Source organism: Aspergillus ibericus (assembly GCF_003184845.1).
Source record: "Aspergillus ibericus CBS 121593 unplaced genomic scaffold BO80scaffold_13, whole genome shotgun sequence".
NCBI classification, from domain to species: Eukaryota; Fungi; Ascomycota; class Eurotiomycetes; order Eurotiales; family Aspergillaceae; genus Aspergillus; species Aspergillus ibericus.
Window position 1 is genome coordinate 1 of NW_020292111.1, and position 22,199 is coordinate 22,199.

The window sequence follows — 22,199 nt, forward strand, 5'->3', positions numbered from 1 at the left end:
CCAACTTCGATCAAGCCCCGGTTGGGAGGTAGGGCGGGCTTGGGACATAGACGACTCTGCACACTCAGCTTCGGCATTATACTTCACATTTGTTGGGTAAGTGTATTAATCGAGGGACTTGAAGAGAATGGATGCTAATAAAGTAGGGCCAACATCACGCCAACTTCGATCAAGCCCCGGTTGGGAGGTAGGGCGGGCTTGGGACGTAGACGATTTTATATACGCCATTTTCTAGGTAAGTGATGTCTAATCTTCGATGTGACTTGGTTGATATACTTATCGCGTGTCACACAATAGAATCCGACACAACCACTGAGGTAAGGACCTCCACACCAACACAGGCCTCGGAAGGGTGGTAGGGTCGGGCCTGGGACATAGGTAGGTAAAGGAAAATATTGCACGATCCTCACTTGCACTGTGAGTAAGGCCTGCTTTGATAGTCTGGTTATATGCTAATAGAGTATCAGACACTCCACACACGCTTCATTGAGGCCATATCGACCAGGCCTCGGATGGGTGGTAGGGACGGGCTTGGGACATAGACTCCCCTTTCTAGCTCGGTGAGTGGCATATAGTTCCCATATAGATCGGTTTATATGCTTACAGCCTAGCAGTAAACATCTAGCACCAACCGTCCAGGTAAGTCCTCCCAACCGATACGGGACTGGGACATGAATAGTAGACGACTTTGCACCCTCCATCTACACGATCCATTTTCCTTGGTAGGTGATACCGATGATAAATTACTGCATATACTGACTTGTTCATGGGGGATTCGAGACGCATCTCATTGAGGCGAGTTCCACACCGACACAGGCCTCGGAAGGGTGGTAGGGCGGGCCTGGGACGACTTTGCACGCTCCATTCACACCTACGCCATACGCGCCATATCCCCCATATCGAAAACCATACGCCTTACTCCCCTTACTCCCCATACCCCACTCATACGCCATACCCCCTTATACGCCCATACTATACGCCCAGACTGTACGCCCATTCGCCATCGTATACTGCCAACACTCTCGCCATTCTCCGTTCGGTGAGTGACATCTATTCTGTGCAGTATTTTGATAAACACGCTGACATTGTCGTATCAAAGACTAGACAACCGATACTCAACATTCAACACGTGCTCATCAAGGCCAGCATCTCCACACGCAGCAGGCCTCGGTAGGGTGGTAGGGATGGGCCTGGGACATACACCATACGCACTTTACGCGCCGTTTTCCTCCGGTAAGTGACATTGCTCCATGCAATATTGGTAGAGGTACTGATGATTTCATTTAAGGCTAAAAACAGCTTATCGCAACTAGCCTCGTAACACGACAAAGCCTCGGTTGAGTGCCAGGGACAGTCTGGGATATCTTCTGTAGACAACTCCTCACGCCCTTTTCCCTGGTAAGTCATATACGATAGACTTCGGTAAAGATGCTAACACACTTACAAAGACTGGACCTTCGGTACTCAACGACGCGCGCCACGGCTCAAGAGGCGAGTCTTTCCACACGCAACACAAGCCTCGGTGGGTGGCAGGGACGGGCTTGGGACATCGACTGTAGACCACATCTCACGCCATATCTCCCCCAGGTAAGTGATATCCGTCGTTGCAATTTCTAAGTAGAGATGCTGACTTTGTATCAAAGACTAGCAGCATCTCTAGACGCGAAACAGGCCTCGGCGGGGTGGTAGGGACGGGCCTGGGACATAGACGGTTGTGTCACTTGTTGGTATGTTTCTTGCAGCCTTCTGAATTCTGTTACACGCACAATCTGACTTCTTGGGTTCGCTCGGACGATAATCCTCCTCCTTTCGCATTCTTGAACGATCATACACGCAGGGGACTTGGTTGGAGAAGGGATGAGTGAGGGTGAGGGTAGGACAGAGACAACGGGGTATACTACGGGGTTGTGAATGGAGAATTGAAACGATGGGTCGCTGTTGTATCTACAATAACACCAAAGAATCCACTACAGTTATCCACTGCCCACACGGTTATCTGGCACGGTGAAGCACTGATAAGCGATTGGAGACAGTGAACAATGATGTCACAAACGAGACAGTCACATTAAAGACGGTGAAGAAAAGCATCGTCGATCTGGGCCGGCGCAAGACTGCAGACCGCCTATGGAGTACCCCTACAGTCTACCCAGAAGCCACGGACAATCGCACTCCGAGCCAGGAAGTCTGTACCCCGTACTACCATACCAAAATGGAACACCGAGACCCACGACGTGAAATAGTGCAGCGGATCATGGAGGACACTCAGCATGCCATGCAGCGCTCCAACCAAGCCATGCAACGCATGCAACAGGCCATGCATCGGATGCTCCGACTAGTCTTGTACACAGAAGAAGTGCCTCTGCCTCGGATCTCCCCAAACAGGGATCTGGAGGGACGTGCAGCAGTATCAGCAGCACCACGAGTAGCAACCGGGATAGCACGTGCGGAAGCTGAGCATGTGCCTACCATAGAACATGGAGAAAACAGACCGACACAACCACTGGAAGCACTGGCATCTAGTGCTACTGCTATGCAGCAATTCGCGCAGATGATAAGCACGATTCCTGAAACTCAGCTACAGGAGGCATACCAGCCCGGGCAGCAGGATGTGATGGGGGTTGTGGCGAATGGGATACATGCACCAACTCGGGTAGCAACGCCCCCACCCAGGGATCCGTGGTCGCAGACACCGACGGAGGAATGGTTTACGCCGGTTCGAGACAGGCCGAGGAGTGTAGCTGGGGATATGGAATTGACGACGATCTGTACTCGGTGTTTCAATATGTGGTTGAAGCCGATTCGGGCAGAAGATGATATACCGGATTGTGTCTTTGATAGACCGAGGAAGAAGAAAGTAAGCGGCGGAGTAGAGCCAGAAAGGCAAGGAAACGGGCGGAGCTGAAATCACGCCAACCTGTCGAACAGAAGTCCGTGTCCGAGGAAGTCACGCACTCGCCACCTCCTTTTGAACGACAACTGACGTCGGAGGAACCTATGGATTCAGCAGACTCTTTTGTCCAGTGACAGTGTCCTGAAGCCTAGCATAGGGGTACTTTCGGTGACTTTTGCCACGTTACCTGTATTTCCTGGCCTTGCTTCGGGGCTTTTGTTCTTGATAAGAGGTCTTCCAGAGCCAGGAATCCGCCCCCGAAGAGCTCTTGTCCGATATAGTAGGTTTACTTGCGGTCGAGCTCGACGTCTGTAAGTCCTGCCTCTTGAAAGCCGGTTCCTAAGAACCCATTACACTTTAAGTCTCGCGTGAAAGAGGCCCATATTCGCCTGCGGCTCGACATTTATGTCCGGGCGGCATTTCCGATCCGTTGCGAGGAAACATCGCTGTCAGTCCGTTGGATGCAACTGTGTGAGGCCGCGTTAACCAAAATTAAGAGTTATCCGTCTACCGAAGGGAATACGGACTGAGTGTGGAACAGATTGCTCACAGGGGCCTGAAACTCGGCTTCTCGGAGCACAAGGTAAAGTGACGTGCACTGACTGGATCGCATGCGCCTACCAGGCGTATTGCAATGGTAGAAGGGTAGATTAGGCTCGGCCCGTACCAGATGATGTCTAACCAGCTCCTGTTGGAGTCTGGAAACGCATTTTGCCACATTTCTCACGCTGATGACACCATGACTTGTGATTGTGAATGAAGATTGCAACTGGAGGCTCTCCGCAGTCTCAAAGGAAAGTGAAGTGAGTTGCATGGGATAATAGATTCATTCGAGTCAGGAGTGGTTAGCCTTCCATAGCGAATCATTGTCAATTATCAGGCTGATCATGTTGGCCTTATAACGCTAGCTCATTATTTTTTCAAAAGAACCAGAGGGAGAAGAGCTTGCTTTAGAACTATAATACCATTGCGGAAAGACTTTTCAATAGCAATGTCAGAGAAAGAGTAGTGCCAAGGAGAGTGATAATCCTCACAACCCACGCCACTGGCCAGTCTGGGAAATATTGAGGAGTGGTAGATGAGATCATCCGTTCAACTTGATATTACCTGATCGTAGAGATGGCAAGACAGAGTCCAGACTTTCTTCTTGGACTTGGCCTTGAAACTAGAGCAAACTACATTAATAGAACCCAACTCCGTAGGGATAGCTGCGCAGCCAGGCAATGAACCCAGGCGTCTCTTAACCTGACCCTGTCTTTCGATCCAAGACACTCCTCGTTCTTCCCAGCCAGTGACCGCGGGGCTCGCTGGATGACAGTTGTCTTGTCCTACAGACCGCATCACGTGGAAGCGTCTTCTCCGGCGCCTTATATAGCCTCCCTTCCTCCTTCCTCCTCTTTCTTTCGTATTCCATTCTACTTGGATATCATCGCTGTGTATCATTCTCGCCATGTATATATAAACCTGGGATTCCCCTTAGTGCCCGGTCCATGATGGACAGACTGTCGATGAGCCTTAACTTGAAGTACCTATACACCCCCCTTAATGATGTTGTCCTGTGTTGTTTATAATGTGCGGGTTTTGTATAGATGGCTGCGTGTTCGAGTCAACGATCCTGCCTGTCTGTTCGATCGATCGACATCGTCCTCTTCGATAGAATACCTCATACCAACCTTACGAAGTTGCCGTTGCTCACTGGAATGGATATATATCAGGGTTAAGGCGGGATGATCAAAGGCCACCTGTCAGGATGGGTTACATGTGGGAACAATATTCTGGAGAGTTCCCATCCCGGCATTGAACACAATCGTGCAGAGCCTGTCCCAGAAAATATCAATGGACTTCAATGCGTTCGCGGTCAACCTAGTGACAGCCTGGGAGGCCAGGGATTAACCCACTACCAGAATGTAAACTGAACCGCTTTCAAGACTACAGAAGGATGCTCATCATTATGCCTACAAGGCCGTGGGATCTACAAACAGACGACCCAGAACGAATTCAAGGTAGCTGCAGCGACTACCTTCCAGCGAGGTTCTCAAACTGCAGCCTGGACGGCTCCTATTGTCGACACATGTTCCTAGCCTACCTCGCCCCCGAAGGCCAGAGTGCACTGTGGGGCGATAGAGACTTCGTCCGCGGTCAAGTGCAGCACTACGCGGTACCGTTCGACGAAAGCCAGTTCTCGGGCAATGGAGCACAGTGACAGTATTCAATCGAAGACACTCTCACTCTCTTATTCGTTGACATCAGCTTCGACGGTGCCAGTTTCTTCTCATTGGCCATAGTGTACACCAAGATGGACTACTTCGTGAGTCCGCCGAGGAAACGACAGACGCTCTAAGAATCTGGGAGCGGACGATCTCGTTTTTCTAGGTCGTTGGGCTGCGACGTGCCCCAATCCGACGAGGTCCCTCGTTGTACATCGACCTTGAGGATCGTCGTTTCTCACCACATAAAATTCCTGACCTCCAAAGATAAATAGGTTCAAACCATGTAGGTTAACCTTAACCGAAGCCGGGTATCCAAGGGTACTGATCTAGCTCTCGATCCAGGCCATTATATATCCACGCTTTGCAATATGTCCGACCAGCTCTTGTGTCCGCATACACCATCTTGCTTAGACTGGAGCAAGACAACTGAATCTTCCACCACGACCAAATTGAGATCCATCAGGTCCAACGGACAAGTCCTCTCAGACACTGGCCACCAGGATCCCCACAATGCATTCTACCGAGGCAGAAGCTAGACCTGAAGCAGGGTCTGATATACTGGCAGGCCTGCCTAACGGCTATTCTTTGCCATACCTTGCATATCTCTTATGAAATTAAACAGAATCTGGTATACCAGCACGCCTTCCAATGACTAGGTCGCAAAGGTGTCTCTGACAACCCGAGGTCCATACATTATCTCGTATCCTAGTTTAGAAATAGGCAAGACTGCGTCCAACACTATATCAAGAACAAAGCCCCAGACACCGAATCCCTCTGTCTGATTGTCTCGCTACGCGATCAACACTGCTCGCATTTTCAAACGCCTAAGAGATGACACGGCTACAGGGAATCGGCCCGCGCAAATGAGAGCCGTCTGTGAGCCGTCTGGCTCGCAATACAAGTGGCAAATATAATGGAGTGGACATGAAGGCTTTATATGCTGCCAGGGACACGCGAATAGAACACCGAACTGATCGAAGACAAAGCTCATTACAACGATCCCTTGTGGCAGGCAATTTCAAGAGAGAAAGCAATCATCAGCCGAGGAGCGAGAGATAATAGCCGATTCACTGTGCCAACAGCACCACCAAGTGGCAAGTGTGGCCAGGAAATAATCATGAGGAATGATAGAAACGTGGCGTCAGGCGCGATCGCCGTCAATCCTTAGACGGCTACCTGTTGGTTGTGTTGATATGCCATTTTATTCCTGTAGATCGGAGCATTTCCAACCAACAGATGGCGATTGCTATCAAGCGCACTAGTCAAAGCCGCACTGAGATATACGTGGAGGACGAAGCCTGCCTGGTCGATATCTCACGGATTTACTTCTAACTAGCTCACACCGCCATCTGACGCTATAATCGCCAAAAGCACATACTCTCGATCTTCTCGAGGCACATTCACATTCAGACCTATACTAAGCGCCAGGCTCATCCTAAGATTCAGAAGCAGACGCAGGGTGTGTGAGCACCGTGAACAGTGTATGCCGAGCGCTGTCCCTCTCTTAAACTCTTCTTTCAGTATGTGGCGAAGGATTCTTCGACCTTGGGGGCACTAGCGCCTGGTCTCTGCGGGGAACAATATTCCGACTCTCAGTATTACCGAGACTGCTATGATCGAGTTGCGTAGTGCGACCTTGGAGGTATTTCGGGAATCGTGTGAGCTGGATAGACTTACATACTGAGGTATGCTTGTGGGTACACTTCTGAGCTGAAAAAACTCTCTTGCGCATGTGGGAAGAAATAGGCGAATCTTCTGGTCACTGTGGGGGAGGATCTTGAAACCTTGTAGAAATATATGGTGACACTGGAGAGGATCAGATATGTTTCGTGGCACACGATGTCAACAGGATCGCAGTGACATGGCAATATATGAAGCGGTCGACTATGCAGATCATAAAGGCGTTGTTATACTCCAATGACGGCCAAAACAGTCCGAATAGCATAACCTGGCTAGCAACACTTCAAAATGTTATCTGTATCCATTCCGAAGACCCATGGGGGAACCAGGTCAGTATTTAAACCAAAGGCCCAGGCCATGAGGCGAGTCATGACCCCCAGTGAAGGGATCAACAACCACTTCATCCTTTGATATCCACTAGGATAACCAACCAGCGACTTCCTATTCCACCCCAACCTTCCCTTGAACCACCAAAAGATCACTACAGACAGAACAGCCCCTTCTGACTTTCCCATTCCCAAACCCAAATTAGTCCGGATCCATCACCCATCCAACACCATCAGATAGCCGGCATGAGTACCTGAACTAAACCATCAAGTACTACTTAAGCCCATGCCCGAGTCTGCTCGATCCAAGCAAACAGACATGATCTCAGTCACCTGCTTCCCGCGGTAGGGGATCTGCTTCCTTCGTGGGGTGGATTGGGTGAGATTAGAGTGATGACATATGGATCGGCTCCGATGAGGAAGGAGGAGAGGAGGAGAGGAGGAGAGGAGGAGAGGAGGAGCTGTAAAGTATAACTGAAGCTATCCGGGTGTGGTGGAGCTGGCCCCGCCCTGCTTCCCCGCAGTCCCCGCTTGGCAGCTGTCGTGTTGGTTCCCTATTCCTTGTCGGAATCCAGGAAATCTATGGTTGCTACGGAGTACCGGTTGTGGAGATCGAGGGGGTAGAGTATTATTCCATGGTCGCAAGTCCAGATACGATTGATCACGGTGAAAGAGAAAGACCCAAGTTAGAAATCATTAAGCAAAGAACCCCCGGGAGAGATAATAACACAGAGTAGCATTGTTGTCATCATAATCATTAATAGGCACCAGGCCCAAGATAGCACACGATAAATTCAAGTTCTTACAGAACATACACGAGTTCGTGATTTTCCCAGTCGGTAAGATCCATCCATCTAGGTCAACTGTTAGATTAAGTCATTCGACCGCAATTAGAAGGCATCACTTACTCTTGGTTCTCCATGCGTGCGTACTCCGGTCTGGCACGGACCAAGGCTTTCTTCTCGTTTTGTTTGCGGTACCACCACCAGATAAATGCGAGAATGATTAGACAGACGCCCCAGCAGACGATGATGGTGATCTCTGCGGGAACATAGCGTGGTGCGTCTTTAGGACGGAAGACTTGAGGGCCTGAACCATGTACTGTCAATTGCCGAACCAGGGGAAAGAACAAGTAGGATGGAAGCATACCAATGATATTTCCTGCACAGTACCCGATCAAGTAAATGGCCGCAACAGTCGTCTTCTTGGTGTAGCCTGCTACGTTCGACGAGATCATGGCCAGCAGTGCCACGAACGGCGTGGCACTCCCTTGCGTCATGTAGAAACCTAACAGCCGACCGACATTGTTCGAAAGAGGCAGTGCAACGATGAGGACCATGCCGATTATGCCGAATATGAGGCCGCCTGTACAGCAAAGCAGTCTTTGGTTGGTGTATTGGCCAAGAAAGCCGCTCCCGATAAGGGAGATGACTTCAATGGCACCGCCGGGGACACCGTAGAGGAGACTTTGTTCTTCCGTATAACCGAAGCTGGTGATCTAAAGACATTAAGTCAGAAGAAGGTATCCTGGTACTTGAGAGGACGGACAAACCATTTGACTGAAGAAGTTCGTGATGCCACCGTTTGGAATATCAGCGATGAGGGCGTAGAAGAAAAAGGCCCAGGTCATAGGATCCACAAGGGCTTCCTTCACTTGGTGCATCTTGAAATGCTTGTTTCCGATTCCTTGTTGGTTGACACGCACACGGGCAAGGGCAAGAACGCGGTCTTCTTGCTTGAGCCACCGGGCGTTGAGCTGGCTGTCGGGGACAATCCAGAGGAAAAGCACACCCAGGCAGACGGTGAGAAGACCTGTGACAAGGAAGATAATTTTCCAAGGCTCGATGGCAGAGCCGTGACGGTCCGTTCCCACGGCGATACCGTAGGCTACCAGACCGCCGAAGATCTGGCCCCAGCCATTGAAGCTGAACCAGATGTTGACTCGACTGCCTTGTTCGGCTTTTGTGTACCACTAGTATGTGTTAGCGGTGTTGAGCTTGTTGAAGCATATGATAGGAAGACTCACCTGGGAGGTGATCAAGGCGAAACCGGGGGTAACAGAGGCTTCAAAGACACCGAGGAAGAAGCTGAACTCTGGTTAGCATCGTGTTATGAATATGGAGTTGAGACGGGTCATATACCGAACGGCAATTGCTCCGGAGTAGTTACTGACGGCAGCGAAACAGCACAGGATCGCACCCCAAATAATAATACAAGAGGCCGAATATTTCCCCAAGGGGAGCCTCTGAAGAAGTCGGTTGGTCGGGTATTCCCATGCCAGGTAGCCTTCTTCCAGTCAGTCTACTATCCTCATTGATGAATGGGAGGTGTTCGAGCATACTGACCAAAATAAAACAGACTACCAAGCCACTGGTAATCATCGCCTACGAGGTTCAAGTCTGTTTTGATCCCCATGATACTGGCATAGGACAGGGTAGTCTCTGCGAACCGTTAGACTAACGATCAGAAAGCTGGTGAGAATATCACGAACTATCCAGGAAGTTCATTCCATAGACGAGACACATGACTGGCATGATGTGCCAGTCGATTGTGCGAAGAATCCTCTTGTTTGTCGACTCATCCAGAGTTATGACCTCACCATGGAGATCTTGGAAGACCGCCAGCGCTTCGTCAGCATCCTGTGCATGCTTCAGGAGCGTCGGATCAATTTCTCTAGTTGTTCCAGTCTCCTCATCCACCTCCATCGGGGGTGGAGCTTTCTCAGATTTCTCATCCGCCATGTTGAAATCTGGTTTGGAGAGGAGAGCAAAGCTGGGTGGTCGCAGTAGGAGGTGGAGGGAGGGGAGGGGAGTGGTTCTGGTAGTCCTCGGGGTAGATTCAGGCACAGGCGACACGGTCTCCTTAAGACAAGGCCATTGACAGCTTGTCATCCGACCCCATCGGAAGCACAAAACAACATGCCCTTTATCTGCACGGCCGAATGGGGTTTCGCTTGCATACCTCGGCGATAAGCCGCTGGGCAATGCTATCTGGTATCAGTCTGGGGTAGCGGACGAGGAGCTTATCGATTGAGCCAATGCGGCCATGTCTTCTCACCCATGGGCCCACAGTGATGAGGGGGGGAGCTGCGAGATGCTGGATGAAAGAGTGGTGAGGGGAAGGCAAGAGGCGGTCGAGCGAAGGTTGGGGAGGCGAACCCAGTTGGAGGCGGCTTATCCATTGGATGAAATAGCCGAAAGCAACGTGCATCCACCATCACTAGTATGCTTGAGAAGCCAACTAGTCAGGTTGCGCGATACAATCAAAATGGAGCAGTCTTATCACACGACGCATGCGATGCCGGGATATGATGTATGCCTGGGGGGGCAACAGGCCGCGCGATTGGGGCATCTGGCATTGATCGATGCGGAACCATGCCGACGAATCCTTCGCGGTCTGTCTGACACAGGCATCATCCTGGAAGAAGGCCCGTGCTATCACCTCCAAGAGGAGAGCCACTGTCATCACCGCTTATCTCTCAACGACGATTAAGCTTATCACCCAACTCTTATCAGCCAGCCACCACCCGGCTCGGACTACTTGCTCCATGGCCTACGCATAAAGTTATTCCGGAGCTTATCTGCACCAAATAGACACATCAAGATGGCTGACCGCCACGCCACTATGTCTGCAGAATCAATATCCTTTTGACATCCGATGATGCCGCATTCGGCAGGCCTTCACTAACAAGAGACGCACCACTACCCGTACTCGACATTCGCCCACATTGATCGTGGCTGTCTGTATTGCTATATCATCAATAAACATCATGGTTATCCCTTTTTTAACTTTAGTTAGCACCGACACGGGCCAGGTACGCCTCCCATCCCTCCTTCTGGTACTGCTGCACCGCCTGCACCGGGTCGGGTGCAGCGTAGATGCCGCGGCCCGCGATAATGAAATCAGCTCCCCGGCCGATAGCCGATCCGGGTGTCTGATACTGCTGACCAAGCTTATCTCCCTTCGACGAGATGTTCACACCGGTGGTGAAGACCACAAAGTCCTCCTCATCCGAGGGGGAGCTGACTTCCGATTGCACCTCACCCAAAGAGCGAGTCGACACGAATCCCATGACAAAGTTCTTGTATTTCCGGGCATAATCAACCGAGGACGTAGTGTACTGACCCGTAGCCAAGGAGCCCTTGGAGGTCATCTCCGCCAAGATGAGGAGGCCGCGTTCGGGGCCGTAGGCGAAGTCCGGTGCAGACGCAGTCTGGGCGAGAGCCTCGACAATGCCCTCACCGGGCAGGATGCTGCAGTTGATGATGTGGGCCCATTCCGAGATACGAAGAGTACCATTGTGGTATTGCTTCTGGACAGTATTGCCGATGTCAATGAATTTCCGATCTTCGAAGATAAGGAAGTTGTGCTTCTCCGCAAGGGCCTTAAGACCCTCGATGGTCTCGTTGCTGAAATCGGAGAGGATGTCGATGTGGGTTTTGATCACGGCAATGTAGGGACCGAGACCTGTAGTCCGGAGCCACCGTTAATAAGTTTGCATGGGAAATATTCAGGCAGAGTATCGGGTCGGCCTACGGTCAGCGAGGTCTAGAAGGTCCTTAGTGGTGGTCACATCGGCCGAGACGGTGACGTTAGTCTTCTTGGCCTCAGCAATCTCAAATAGCCTCTTGGCCAGAGCATTGGGGTGCTTGCTAGCGCGAGCGCTGTAGGTCAATTGCGACTTGGAGGACATGATGTCGATGGAGGGGTGAATGCGGGGTGCGGTGAAGATTGTCTGCTGCTGGGTATGGCTCCGAGTGTTCACTGAAAAAAACCTGATGGATTGATCCGGGAGTAGCAGAAGAAGTCTACTACTGAATCAGATAACTGCAATATATCTAAACAAATGGGTGAAGACCAACAATACTAGAAATGGCGACACGGACTAGGAAGTCAATAAATTCATAGCCGGGCCCCTCCACGCACTAGCCACATCGGCGCTGGATTGCTCCGTCTCCGGCCCGTGGGGTCAGCCACCAGGCCCCTGCCGAGGTTCTTCTGAGCTCCAGTAAGATTTCTGTTTGCAGAAGAGATACCACGTCAACCAGATTGTGTAACAAGCCATTGTCATTTTCAAGCCCTAGCGGCCGCCAATATTACATGACATAAATAGTGTTATACAGGAGAGGTGATTAAGTGTTGGTATGACCAACGCTGCCAATCAGACAGCAAGTGACGAGCAAACCCCGACTCAGTAGGAAATCAGCTCCTTCGCAACCCCAAACGACGTCAAGGCCCAAAGAGCCCCCTGTACGAACAAGTAGAAGCTGCCGTAGATACGTCCGCGACCCCGGGGCTTGCCGGAGTACACGTATCCGTAGAGGAACAGGGAACGACCGAGAACCCACAAGCTTCCCAGTCCAGTCGCCAACTGTGGGTACTTCAGTCCAGCGGCCAGGATGAAGAGCATGGTTTGGCTGGAGTTTTCAAGGAAGTTGGCATGAGCGCGCTGTGCGCAGTTGAACTGTTCAGCTTTGGGCTGGAAAATGAGTAATGTTAGTTCAGTCAATGCAGCTTGCTCATGGGCGGGTGGCGTACATTGGCCTTGCATTGCTCCACGGTCGCATAGCAGTGAGGGTATGGGACTTCAGCCCCCTTACGAAGACGCGTCACGATACCGCCATGGATGAAGCCTAGGACGGGAATGGCGCCCAGGGCGACGGCGATGACGGCGCTGTTGAGCAGTCAGTATCCAGCGTGGAGAAATGAAATGTCTGCAGGGATTGTAGGATTAGCGCATACCCGTAGTTCTCGGGAACGGTCAGCGTAAGCATGGTGAAGTATAATTATATGGAATTGGGTGACACTAATGGGGACTCAGTAGGGAGGCTAGAGTAGATAGCTTTTTATAAAATGTTTCGAAGATGCCAAAAATGGATTGGACTCTAGTGTAGATAGAAACGGCCGGATGCGGGATCTAAAGCATGCCGGTGGATCCTCACAAACCCGACATTCCGGGGCTCATTGCTGCCTTGCCATTCATCGCTGGAGAATGAGTCAACCACGCAGTGACGCATGGGTCCAGATGGGTCAGCAAAGTGAATACGATGGACATGTCGGGAAAGTACTTTCACGGAGCGTGCGGGTACAATTTACTCCGCTTACTGTGTGTTTGCAATTCTGCAAGGTGCGAGTTGAACGGGTTGATTTACATTATGGTAAAACAATGAAAGGTGCCTCTATTCTCACATCCGGCTCACAGTACCGTATTTCGCCTGCCAGGCAAAGAAATATAGCAATGCCCCTAGAGGCTGGCCGACAAGACAAAAACTTATCCAGAAAACGGAATTGCCAATCACTTTCCCCGACGGGTCCTGGATCTTGTCCAAGGGAGCGGTCAGGATGATCAGCGGTAGTTGAAACATCATACCCGCAAAGGCCACACCTGCTCTCAGTTAGTTCTCATCCAAAGACGCAATAAGAATGAATCACATACCAATCAGGTTATGCGTCGGAATACCCACGAGGACCTCGTGGAGAACAGCAGATAACGTGAAGACCACCGTACTTGCCGCAAGAGGACTCCACCCTCGCCCAACAAGCGGCGAATAGACATGTCTCTTCATGAAGAGGTATACCGGCCGATTCCAGGACCGCCAGTACATCCCGAGACTGGAACTATTCCACCAATCAGTGTAGAACTCGCGGTCTCCAAACCGCATCACCTCAGCCAAGGCGTTCAATAGTGCTTGAAAGAGCGCAAAGAACCCGGCCAGCCAAATGATAAGCGAGATTGTCGAGAGTTTCATCACCCGCTCCAGAATAGACGCGATGTCCATGACAGCAATCTTGTCGATGGAATTCCGCAAGACGGGGGCCGCATACTGGGCCGACAATAGCCAGATAAACACAGCTAGGCAAAAGAACTCAAATAAACGCTTGGCCACGAACGACCACCGGATGTGCGATGACCTGGGGTACACCGGCTGGTAGACTAGCGTAGGTGCTAGCCAGAAGTAAATCAGGTTTCCAAGGGTAATGTTGTTGGGGTATGGGCAAGACGCATAGATCTCTGGGAGCGCGGACTCAACAGATGGGTTGAGCATTGCTTCACGGAGGTCGCGGTTGGTGAAAGCATAGGAACAGATCTTGAACGACACGATGAGAGCCTGAAGCTCGCAAAGAGTGCCAATTCCTGGATGATGGACGTAGAAATATACGACGAAGCTCGTAATTCCCAAACTAAGAAGGGTGTTTAAACAGTGGAAGAATGCAGAGATCCACCAGGTGTTCTTGAAAATCCGTTGTTCGCGCTCATTTACCTCGGTCGAGATGTCCTTCTTCTTCTGACCAACAATCCGCTTGGCCTGTTTCGCCGCGGCCAGCTCAATGAGATAGGAGACGTATAGATGGAATGGGACGAGGGCGAAGAGCGCCGATCCAAGTACGACATCCTGCTTCCGATAATCGTGGCACCTGATGCAGATCAAAACACCATACTATCCCAAGTCGTTAGCCTGGGTTGTGTCAATGGATCTTGAATCCCACGTGCGGCTTACTTTCATGAAGTTTTCAATGATCAGCCGGAGATTCATCGCCACTAGTTCCGGGAACAACACATTAGCCACGCACGGAAACACGCCTGAGGAGGATGAGAGCCTAACCGAGAACAATAACCATGAGATTTCGGAAGCCCAGGAAACTGGCCGTGACGTTGGGTTCGCGACTGAGGCTTGAGTGCCGTACTCTAGAATGATAGGCTTCCACATGGCGATATTTGCTCCTCCTCCTCCAGTTGGTGTTGGTGGCGCCATTTGTCGCTTTCGGAGGATGGCCGTTGGATGTCTTTCCGTTCATGGCCTTTGATGGAAGGGCTGAGGTGTCACTTCCAGTGCTGACAGCACCAGCGCTTCGCTGTAGCTCTTCAACAGGGATCATGCTGGTTTCGTGGTTTAATCGGAATGAAACAAACCACGCCAGTTCTTACAGGTGAGTGTCACAGGCCCGAAGTATAGGGAGACTAGCTTGTCTGGCCTCGGTTCAATCCAATTGCGGGTAACGGCTTAGAACACAGGGCACACAGGACACGGAATCCCACCAGGGTTCACTCTCCAAGGGAAACATGACAGGGAGGGCTTGGGAGGGGGGAGTGAAGGGGTAATTATGGAACGGCGACAAAGAAGAGGAGAAAGAGGAGTAGCAGCGTGGCGGGGGTTGCAGGGGAGGAACGCATAATTGCGGCGTTGCAACGGCCTGGCCTCAGGCCGATCGAGGCCGTTGCGGGCCTAAAATTTATGGCTGCGGCGGCTGGCTTTGCCCCGGCCAATGACGATCAGCCAGGCCAAAGGTCGGCTGCTCATTATTCGACGCTCCGACGCCAACGCCAACGCCAACACCGGAAGACAAGCAATCAAGCGCTACTCCTGCTCTTGCTGCATGCGCGACATGGGCGCTTGGTTCTAGCTGGGGATCCTACCACCAGGTCGAGCGTCGGCTAGCTGTCATTGTATCCTGTCTTCCTTCCCTGTCATGCTGGCGATTTTCTCTTCGATCTCTCCGTCATCCTTTCTCTCTTCCCGGCAACCCACCCTGGGTTAGGTAGTACGCTTTGTCGCAATGGCCTTCTACGACGATCCTGGGAGTGATTCCCAGCCATTTGGGAGACCGCCAAAATCCTACGAAGGCGGAATCGCTGGACCGCGACGGCCAAGTACGTGTCTTTCTATTTAATGTCTCGTTACGTCCATCTTGTTTCCCCTGCTGCTCTTATTTCCCAAGCGGTGAGGTTAACAGTCGTTGGTAGGACTCGTGACCGACTACGGCTCATCGCTGGTGCAATGGATGCGCACACGGAAACCCCGATACAAAGGAGGTCATCAGCTGGAGGTGGAAAGGCCTAGTGCAAGCTATGTGGTTGATGTAAGTGCGACACGCTTTTGCGCATTCCTCCCCCGTCTTCTTGACTGACCTGAGCGTCAATTTTTCTTGCTAGATGCTACCCCCACTCGCACGAGTTCACTCTCCAGCAGACACCATACCAGTGCGACATCTACACCAGTCGATTGGCAAATCGAAAAAGCCGATTACAGTCGTGAGATGGACACCAGAAGGGAGGCGTCTACTGACGGGTGGACACACTGGCGAGTTCATGTTATGGAATGGAACTGCCTTCAACTTTGAAACGGTCATGGATGTACGTGCTGACTGGGCCACTATAACATGCTGGCTGGCGACTGGAGTTCGCTGATGGTTGAATAGGCACACTATGATCAATTGCAAGCCGGAGTAACTTCCTTGGCGTGGTCCCACAGCCACGACTGGTTGATATCTGGAGGACAGAAGGGCGATGTGAAATATTGGCGACCTAACTTTAACAACGTCGAGACGATTGATGACGCGCACCATGATGCGGTTCGCGACCTAGCCTGGTCCCCCAGTGATACCAAATTCCTCTCGGCATCTGATGACACCACGTTGAAGATCTTTGACTTTACCGCGAGAACCTGCGACACCGTGCTTACTGGTCACAATTGGGACGTAAAGTCCTGCGATTGGCATCCCACCAAAGGTCTTCTTGTCTCTGGATCTAAGGATCACCAGGTCAAGTTTTGGGATCCACGCACTGCAAGGTGCCTAACAACCCTTCACAGTCACAAGAATACCGTCACAGCAACGAGGTTCTCTCGGGTAAACAACAATCTTCTAGCTACATCCTCTCGCGACCAAACGGCGAGAGTCTTCGACCTCCGCATGATGCGGGATATTTGTATCCTTCGAGGCCACGAGAAACCCGTGTCATCCCTAACATGGCACCCTATCCACAGCTCCCTCATTTCGACTGGAAGTGAGGATGGCTCACTGTACCATTACCTGCTTGACGAACCAAATTTGCCTTCCGGGCAAATACCTACGATCGCGCCTTATGACAGCCCTGACCCGGCTAACACACCAGCTCAGGTCATCTATCCTGCCCACAAGGTACAATACGCACATGGTGCCACTATTTGGTCACTTGACTGGCATCCTCTAGGTCATATTCTTGCGTCCGGCTCTAAAGACAACTTTACACGGTTCTGGTCAAGGGCCAGGCCCGGGGAGACTAGTTACATGAAAGATAGATTCCACATCGGAGAGGAGGCGGCGGAAGCCCAGGGAACCTGGAGCCGTGGCTTTGGGAGGCGACAGATGCGTGAAGAAGAAGAACAGGAGCTTCAAGATGAGGCCGAGGGCTTGGTCGACCAAAGGAAACCCACTGGCATGGGTGGTCTTCCTGGAATCCAATTTGCACCACCTGGCGCTGCACCTCAGCAAGACGGGATGGGTTCATTACTGCCAGGAATTGGTGCTCCGCAGCCTCCACCTCAGCCTGGGTTTTCCACTTCCATGCCTCAGATGGATCCTGGCCGTCTAGCAGCCTTGTTGTCTACTCAAGCACCCCCTCAACCGAACAATTTCCCTCCGGCGGGTGGTTTGCCTGGGTTTCCCATGCACCCTGCCATGTCAGGTACTCCTCCGGTGAACGTGGACCTTGCGGAGCTACAGAAGCAGCTTCTGTCCCAAGGAATATCGTTACCGCATAATTTTGCCCCGCCAAACTTCCCTGGTATGCCCGGGGGTCTTCCCGGTCTGCAAGGGAGCGGGACGCCTGATCATGGATATGGAAGATAACTCCAGCTGCGGTCATAGCTGTTAGGCCTGGATAACTGGCGTAATGGCAGGTAGCTCGGTCGGCATGGAATTGTCATTCTTCTAGTCCAGGTCTTTTCGAATGTATTATAGTCGGCATCAAAGGGAAGCTGCGCTTTCGGCCGTAAGAGGATGATGATATGCGTGGGGCCAGCAACTGACACGGCAGTCTGATGGCGACTCATGGTTTTCGGCTGCGTTCATAGTCCACCTTGCATCGGAAAACTAGAAAGGATAAGAACCAACACATTGATGCCTCCCCATAAAAGGGGGATCCAGGTTGACATTCTGAAATTGCCCGCTTCGTAAACTGCACCTAAACTATTTGCTACTTAGTTTGACTGCCAGAACTGTAGGACGTAGCACCAGTGTTACTCACACGAGGCCAATGATACTCCCCGCCAAAAGCGCCTCTAACCCCCCAATGACCATATAGACCAAAGGAACGGCCAGGCAGACCTTCCAGCTTCGGCACTGCATAGTCACCGCCCATGCGGCCACCAGCAGATGACTTGCGCCATAGAAAATCAAGGTCCAGTATAGGGTAAAACGCCAAATGTCCTCATTGTAGTAAAGATAATATGCCCCGGTGCTACGCGTCGGGAAGAGCTCATAAAGAGACGGGAAGGGAGGTGTCTGGTAATTGATCGGAACACGATTGTTGGCCATTTGACCGCGAGAAGGCTACCTCACCTGCCAGCACAGGCAATTGGATAATCATAAGATAATGATAAGTGGTAGAGGGGCACTGGTGGATATAGACCCCAGGAGGCCAGAAAGGGTCGCGAAGCGATAAGATCCGCTTTCGATGGCCGGAGCTGTAGTTTGCACTGTTTGCTCTCTTCGCAACTAACCTCGGCAGGTGATCTGGGGTTCTCCGCGGCATCTTGGATGGGCAGCTCGCTTCCGTTATCTCCCAGACCGTCCCTCCAGGTTGTATCCCATGTCCTCTTCATCAGCTGCATCATTGGCGCTCCTCTGAGAATATGGCGACCGAGCGCTCCTTGGGCGCTCTTTTGCGTTCGCTGCAGTCATCATCCGACCTTCAGGATGTCTTCACGTAAGATACCATCCCCTCCGGCCCCCGGCAGCGCGGATGCAACTGACCGTTCTCGCCTAGGTTGCTTCCCACGGCGACAAGTCTCTTGTCCGTACTTGGTAACCCCTTGAACATCACCCTCCTTGCATCGCGGCTGCTGGCAGCTCCAGCAATATGGGAAGATTCCGTCGATCTCCTCACCTGTCGAAAGATTCTCAGCGTCTTCAACACTGCCGCCATTGCTATCGTACAAAGTGAAGCTTCCGATGATCCGAGGATACCCTCCACCAAGCCCAGGAAGATCGAGCGCGAGGACTGGGTTAAAGCTGTTGTCAATGGAGCGGATGAGAAGTCACCACGATGGCGGCACACAATCCTAATTGGGGGGATTCTGCTAGGGTTCGAAGGTCAAAATAGACAAGCATTGCCGTGGCATGTTCGCCGAAAGCTGGAGAGGGCCCTCGTGACGGCGGCGCAGCTTGCACTTGAAGAGTTGGATCCTCGGAACGAGTTGGATGGTCGCTGTGTCACAATGGTCCTGAACTACTGCTTCGAACTCCTATCGGATTCCGAGAAGAACAGGCTGGACTATGACCGTTGGCTACCCGTCATGGTCAATTCGACCTACGCATCACCGGAAGGCCTGGAGGGAGGGTACTTCTTAGGCACTGTTGATAAGGACGTGGTGGAAGCACCCGGAAAGCAGTTCCAGTGGTCAGCACAATCCGACACATTCGCCCGTATATCGGCGATATCCTCCAGTCCTCTTGTGTCCGCACTAGGTCCACTTTCCCGTCTCATGGCGCATGCAATAGAGAACGTCAAAGACCCGGGCCTAGTCGCTCAAACTTTGGATCATATCACAGATTTTGTGCGTACGCTGATGGTGCAGTGGCGGCTAAACAAGTTGTCGGAGGTCGACCGAGCGGAAGAAGCGGAATTCCTTGACCCTGAGTCGTTGAAGACCACCATCCCAAGCCTTTGGAGGCTACTCCGTAACTGCCTATATTCCATCGTGATCGTTCTACGGGCTGTTCTGGGAAGAGTGATTAATGACCATGTGCTGGCTGCTCATCGAAGTAGGTGATACTCAGGACGATCGAGATGTGCTGTACACTAACTGTTCCAGGCGCGCCGTTTTTATCGATGCAGGCTCTCCATATCCTGCGGAATCTTTATTTCATATCCTCTCGCATGGGTCAGAACGCTTCTTCGCAGCACATGTTTGTGACTCTGGCGGCTGTGGATATCCTCGCACACTATCCGGACCTAGCTGAGAATTTCCTGAGGAGTATTAAGCCCAGTGAACTTGGGCAGATTCCTGACCATCCCATCGAGAGGTGTCTGGATCTATTCTTCCTCAACACTTCCGAACTTTTCACACCTGTACTGTCCCCGCCATGCAGCGAAGAACTGATCATCGCAGCCGCGGTCCCATATCTCCCTGCGGGAGGAAACAACCACCTTCTGGAGATCTTTGAGGCTGCCCATAGCGCGGTCCTAGCAGTTTTCGCTATCCCGGAAAATGCGGCCATAGCTGCCAAGCATCTTCCGTTTTACATCGACAATCTCTTTGCCGTAAGTAGTCTTCTCGCTAGTAGCGTCTCGATCTAATTCTTCGTTCAGGTATTTCCGGACAACCTGTCAGCCCGACAGTTCCGTCTGGCTTTCAAGACCGTAATCCAGGTCACTGCGCCGCCGTCACCCATCGCGAACACACAACGTCTCCTACCGTCTATCCTGCTCGAGGTCCTCTATGACCGAGCATTACACGCATCCGACCAATTGCTCCCCCAGCCGTCGCAAGGCGAAGGCCCTGACCTGGGAAAATCCCCGCCTGTCTCAGAACAAGCAGCCCTGACGCTCGCTCTCATTGACAGCCTCTGCTTCCTACGCGTCGAAGACCTCGAGGAATGGCTTCCTCTCACAGGGCATCTGCTCCACGCGATCACCGGGCCTGGCATGCACAAGCTCTGCGTGGAACGGTTCTGGGAAGCGCTGAGCAGCGGCGAAATGGATGTCGAACGGGCCCATTACTGCGTCACCTGGTGGAGCACTCTAGGAGGGCGAGAGCTCATTCTGTATGGGGCCGAACCCGGCGAGAATCCCGAGCCCGACGACGCCCAGGGCGCTTACATGAGTGGAGCCATTGGCGGTGTCGCGCGAGAGAGCAAGCTCTAGCCCTTCTTTTATTCTGTCTTTGTATATACGGATTTTCCGAGCATGGGTCACGATAGCACGGCGTTTGGAGCCATGATACCATTTAGCGATGACAATTTATCCATCTTGCTGTACAGAGTATTGCAGTATATTATGCCATTATGACCACCATAAACAACCCCATATTCCATGATTTACCAATAAACCAAGACAAGCAGATCAATGGATCCCAGGAATCCCAACCCAACTCCTCTTCCTATAGTCCTCATACTCCTTTCCAAAGAATGCAACCAGAAACCTTTCCTCCCCTGTCCATGTCCGCGTTAGCGCAGTTCCCACTCAACCCAAACTGAAGGGGGAGAGACAGAGGAAACTCACGATCAATCCTACTTGCAAAAAACCTCCAGAGAACGAGCGCATACGCCCCCAAGCAAAACACATTCCCCAAAACCAACTGGGTGCCCAACCCCCACCAAAAGAACCCAAAGTAACTCGGATGTCTGAACACAGAGTACAGCCCACCCGTAACGAGAATATGACCCTCGCGCCGTTTAACCTGCACTGTATGGTTGAAGTTACTTCCCGCCTGGGCCATGGCGACGCTCCGGACGGTTTGGCCGACGATCATAAGGATAAGACCGAGGGTGACTTGGGCGGTTATGAGACGGGGGGTAAGGACGAGGGGAGTCGGGGAGAAGTAGTTGGTTAGGAGACATTCTGTGATGGCGGAGGCGTGGGCGATGTGGTAGGTCCAGCCGTTGGAGGAGAGGAGGTAGGCGGAGGTGGTGGCGAAGCGGGTGTTGTAGGCTGCGGTGATGTAGTATTCGAGGAAGTGGAAGAGGGAGAGGCTGGAGAGGAAGAAGGGGATGCGCCAGAGGGGGGTGTATAGGGGGTTGCTGGTGGTGGTGAGGAGGGTTAGGGCGGTGGTGAGGCCGAAGGTGGTGCCGATGAGGAAGGCTCGGAGGGAGATGCCCGAGAGGGATTTGCTGCCAGTGGGGAGAATGGAGGGGTCGAGCGGGGGTTCTTGGTCGATGTTGATGTTGTTGTTGTTGTTGTTGTTGGAGGTGGTGGTTTGGCCTGGTGGTGGTCGGTAGGGTCGCCAGGTCGGGGGTTCGGGGGAGGGAGAGGGGGAGGATGGCGGGGATGGCGCTGATGCTGGTGCGGAGGTGGGTGCGGGTTGGACCATTGTGGCTGTCGTAAGGGAAGTAGTGGTTGTGTTTGGTGAGTTAGGGAATTGGCATGCTGGGGAGGTGATGAGGCGTGGAGTG

General features: G+C 52.1%; 10 protein-coding genes across 10 annotated transcripts; 4 read left to right on the forward strand and 6 right to left on the reverse strand.

Annotated features, from left to right (window-relative positions):
• Window positions 1-2,209: 2,209 nt before the first annotated feature.
• On the forward strand, window positions 2,210-3,024 carry BO80DRAFT_463508 (uncharacterized protein; the record flags this gene model as incomplete). Its single annotated transcript, XM_025722598.1, has 2 exons — window positions 2,210-2,854; window positions 2,926-3,024. The coding sequence occupies 2 exons, from the start codon at window positions 2,210-2,212 to the stop codon at window positions 3,022-3,024; spliced, it is 744 nt and encodes a 247-aa protein (XP_025576604.1).
• Window positions 3,025-4,841: 1,817 nt separating this feature from the next.
• BO80DRAFT_443588 (uncharacterized protein) lies at window positions 4,842-5,231 on the forward strand (the record flags this gene model as incomplete). The annotated part of the gene is made up of 2 exons (XM_025721367.1): window positions 4,842-5,089; window positions 5,141-5,231. 2 exons carry the CDS (start codon window positions 4,842-4,844, stop codon window positions 5,229-5,231), a joined length of 339 nt encoding a protein of 112 aa, XP_025576605.1.
• A 2,677-nt stretch (window positions 5,232-7,908) lies between these two features.
• BO80DRAFT_453992 (allantoate permease family MFS transporter) lies at window positions 7,909-9,847 on the reverse strand (the record flags this gene model as incomplete). Its single annotated transcript, XM_025722049.1, has 8 exons — window positions 7,909-7,960; window positions 8,015-8,195; window positions 8,256-8,604; window positions 8,659-9,078; window positions 9,133-9,193; window positions 9,248-9,392; window positions 9,452-9,547; window positions 9,598-9,847. 8 exons carry the CDS (start codon window positions 9,845-9,847, stop codon window positions 7,909-7,911), a joined length of 1,554 nt encoding a protein of 517 aa, XP_025576606.1.
• An 828-nt stretch (window positions 9,848-10,675) lies between these two features.
• Window positions 10,676-11,976, reverse strand: pyrG (orotidine-5'-phosphate decarboxylase pyrG). Its single transcript, XM_025717651.1, has 2 exons — window positions 11,643-11,976; window positions 10,676-11,573 (listed from the first exon to the last, which is right to left on the reverse strand). The coding sequence occupies exons 1-2, from the start codon at window positions 11,797-11,799 to the stop codon at window positions 10,897-10,899; spliced, it is 834 nt and encodes a 277-aa protein (XP_025576607.1). The 5' UTR covers window positions 11,800-11,976; the 3' UTR covers window positions 10,676-10,896.
• Window positions 11,977-12,151: 175 nt separating this feature from the next.
• Window positions 12,152-12,970, reverse strand: BO80DRAFT_403577 (MAPEG family protein). Its single transcript, XM_025717652.1, has 3 exons — window positions 12,849-12,970; window positions 12,645-12,780; window positions 12,152-12,585 (listed from the first exon to the last, which is right to left on the reverse strand). Exons 1-3 carry the CDS (start codon window positions 12,878-12,880, stop codon window positions 12,298-12,300), a joined length of 456 nt encoding a protein of 151 aa, XP_025576608.1. The 5' UTR covers window positions 12,881-12,970; the 3' UTR covers window positions 12,152-12,297.
• A 234-nt stretch (window positions 12,971-13,204) lies between these two features.
• On the reverse strand, window positions 13,205-15,260 carry BO80DRAFT_378564 (putative diacylglycerol O-acyltransferase (DgaT)). Its single transcript, XM_025716744.1, has 4 exons — window positions 14,711-15,260; window positions 14,606-14,646; window positions 13,543-14,545; window positions 13,205-13,491 (listed from the first exon to the last, which is right to left on the reverse strand). Exons 1-4 carry the CDS (start codon window positions 14,982-14,984, stop codon window positions 13,292-13,294), a joined length of 1,518 nt encoding a protein of 505 aa, XP_025576609.1. The 5' UTR covers window positions 14,985-15,260; the 3' UTR covers window positions 13,205-13,291.
• A 402-nt stretch (window positions 15,261-15,662) lies between these two features.
• Window positions 15,663-17,714, forward strand: BO80DRAFT_352251 (WD40 repeat domain-containing protein; the record flags this gene model as incomplete). The annotated part of the gene is made up of 4 exons (XM_025715614.1): window positions 15,663-15,756; window positions 15,850-15,965; window positions 16,039-16,239; window positions 16,305-17,714. The coding sequence occupies 4 exons, from the start codon at window positions 15,663-15,665 to the stop codon at window positions 17,712-17,714; spliced, it is 1,821 nt and encodes a 606-aa protein (XP_025576610.1).
• A 218-nt stretch (window positions 17,715-17,932) lies between these two features.
• BO80DRAFT_352516 (uncharacterized protein) lies at window positions 17,933-18,401 on the reverse strand (the record flags this gene model as incomplete). Its single annotated transcript, XM_025715625.1, has 2 exons — window positions 17,933-18,053; window positions 18,112-18,401. 2 exons carry the CDS (start codon window positions 18,399-18,401, stop codon window positions 17,933-17,935), a joined length of 411 nt encoding a protein of 136 aa, XP_025576611.1.
• A 246-nt stretch (window positions 18,402-18,647) lies between these two features.
• On the forward strand, window positions 18,648-21,084 carry pex8 (putative peroxisomal membrane protein Pex17). The gene is made up of 4 exons (XM_025716745.1): window positions 18,648-18,792; window positions 18,853-19,850; window positions 19,901-20,349; window positions 20,398-21,084. The coding sequence occupies exons 1-4, from the start codon at window positions 18,719-18,721 to the stop codon at window positions 20,950-20,952; spliced, it is 2,076 nt and encodes a 691-aa protein (XP_025576612.1). The 5' UTR covers window positions 18,648-18,718; the 3' UTR covers window positions 20,953-21,084.
• Window positions 21,080-22,197, reverse strand: BO80DRAFT_31628 (protein-S-isoprenylcysteine carboxyl O-methyltransferase). The gene is made up of 2 exons (XM_025715077.1): window positions 21,310-22,197; window positions 21,080-21,239 (listed from the first exon to the last, which is right to left on the reverse strand). The coding sequence occupies exons 1-2, from the start codon at window positions 22,115-22,117 to the stop codon at window positions 21,151-21,153; spliced, it is 897 nt and encodes a 298-aa protein (XP_025576613.1). The 5' UTR covers window positions 22,118-22,197; the 3' UTR covers window positions 21,080-21,150.
• Window positions 22,198-22,199: the final 2 nt, after the last annotated feature.

Coding starts and splice junctions, on each gene's coding strand:
- pyrG (XM_025717651.1), bottom strand. CDS start 11,799: ATGTCCTCCAAGTCGCAATTGACCTACAGCGCTCGCGCTAGCAAGCAC. Junction 11,574..11,642: donor CCTTCTAGACCTCGCTGACC/GTAGGCCGACCC, acceptor TCCGGACTACAG/GTCTCGGTCCCTACATTGCC.
- BO80DRAFT_403577 (XM_025717652.1), bottom strand. CDS start 12,880: ATGCTTACGCTGACCGTTCCCGAGAACTACGG. Junction 12,781..12,848: donor ACCGTTCCCGAGAACTACGG/GTATGCGCTAAT, acceptor ACTGCTCAACAG/CGCCGTCATCGCCGTCGCCC. Junction 12,586..12,644: donor TGGAGCAATGCAAGGCCAAT/GTACGCCACCCG, acceptor CTCATTTTCCAG/CCCAAAGCTGAACAGTTCAA.
- BO80DRAFT_378564 (XM_025716744.1), bottom strand. CDS start 14,984: ATGATCCCTGTTGAAGAGCTACAGCGAAGCGCTGGTGCTGTCAGCACT. Junction 14,546..14,605: donor TCATTGAAAACTTCATGAAA/GTAAGCCGCACG, acceptor GACTTGGGATAG/TATGGTGTTTTGATCTGCAT. Junction 13,492..13,542: donor TCCGACGCATAACCTGATTG/GTATGTGATTCA, acceptor AACTGAGAGCAG/GTGTGGCCTTTGCGGGTATG.
- pex8 (XM_025716745.1), top strand. CDS start 18,719: ATGGCGACCGAGCGCTCCTTGGGCGCTCTTTTGCGTTCGCTGCAGTCA. Junction 19,851..19,900: donor TGTGCTGGCTGCTCATCGAA/GTAGGTGATACT, acceptor TAACTGTTCCAG/GCGCGCCGTTTTTATCGATG. Junction 20,350..20,397: donor ACATCGACAATCTCTTTGCC/GTAAGTAGTCTT, acceptor TTCTTCGTTCAG/GTATTTCCGGACAACCTGTC.
- BO80DRAFT_31628 (XM_025715077.1), bottom strand. CDS start 22,117: ATGGTCCAACCCGCACCCACCTCCGCACCAGCATCAGCGCCATCCCCG. Junction 21,240..21,309: donor TTTTGCAAGTAGGATTGATC/GTGAGTTTCCTC, acceptor GGACATGGACAG/GGGAGGAAAGGTTTCTGGTT.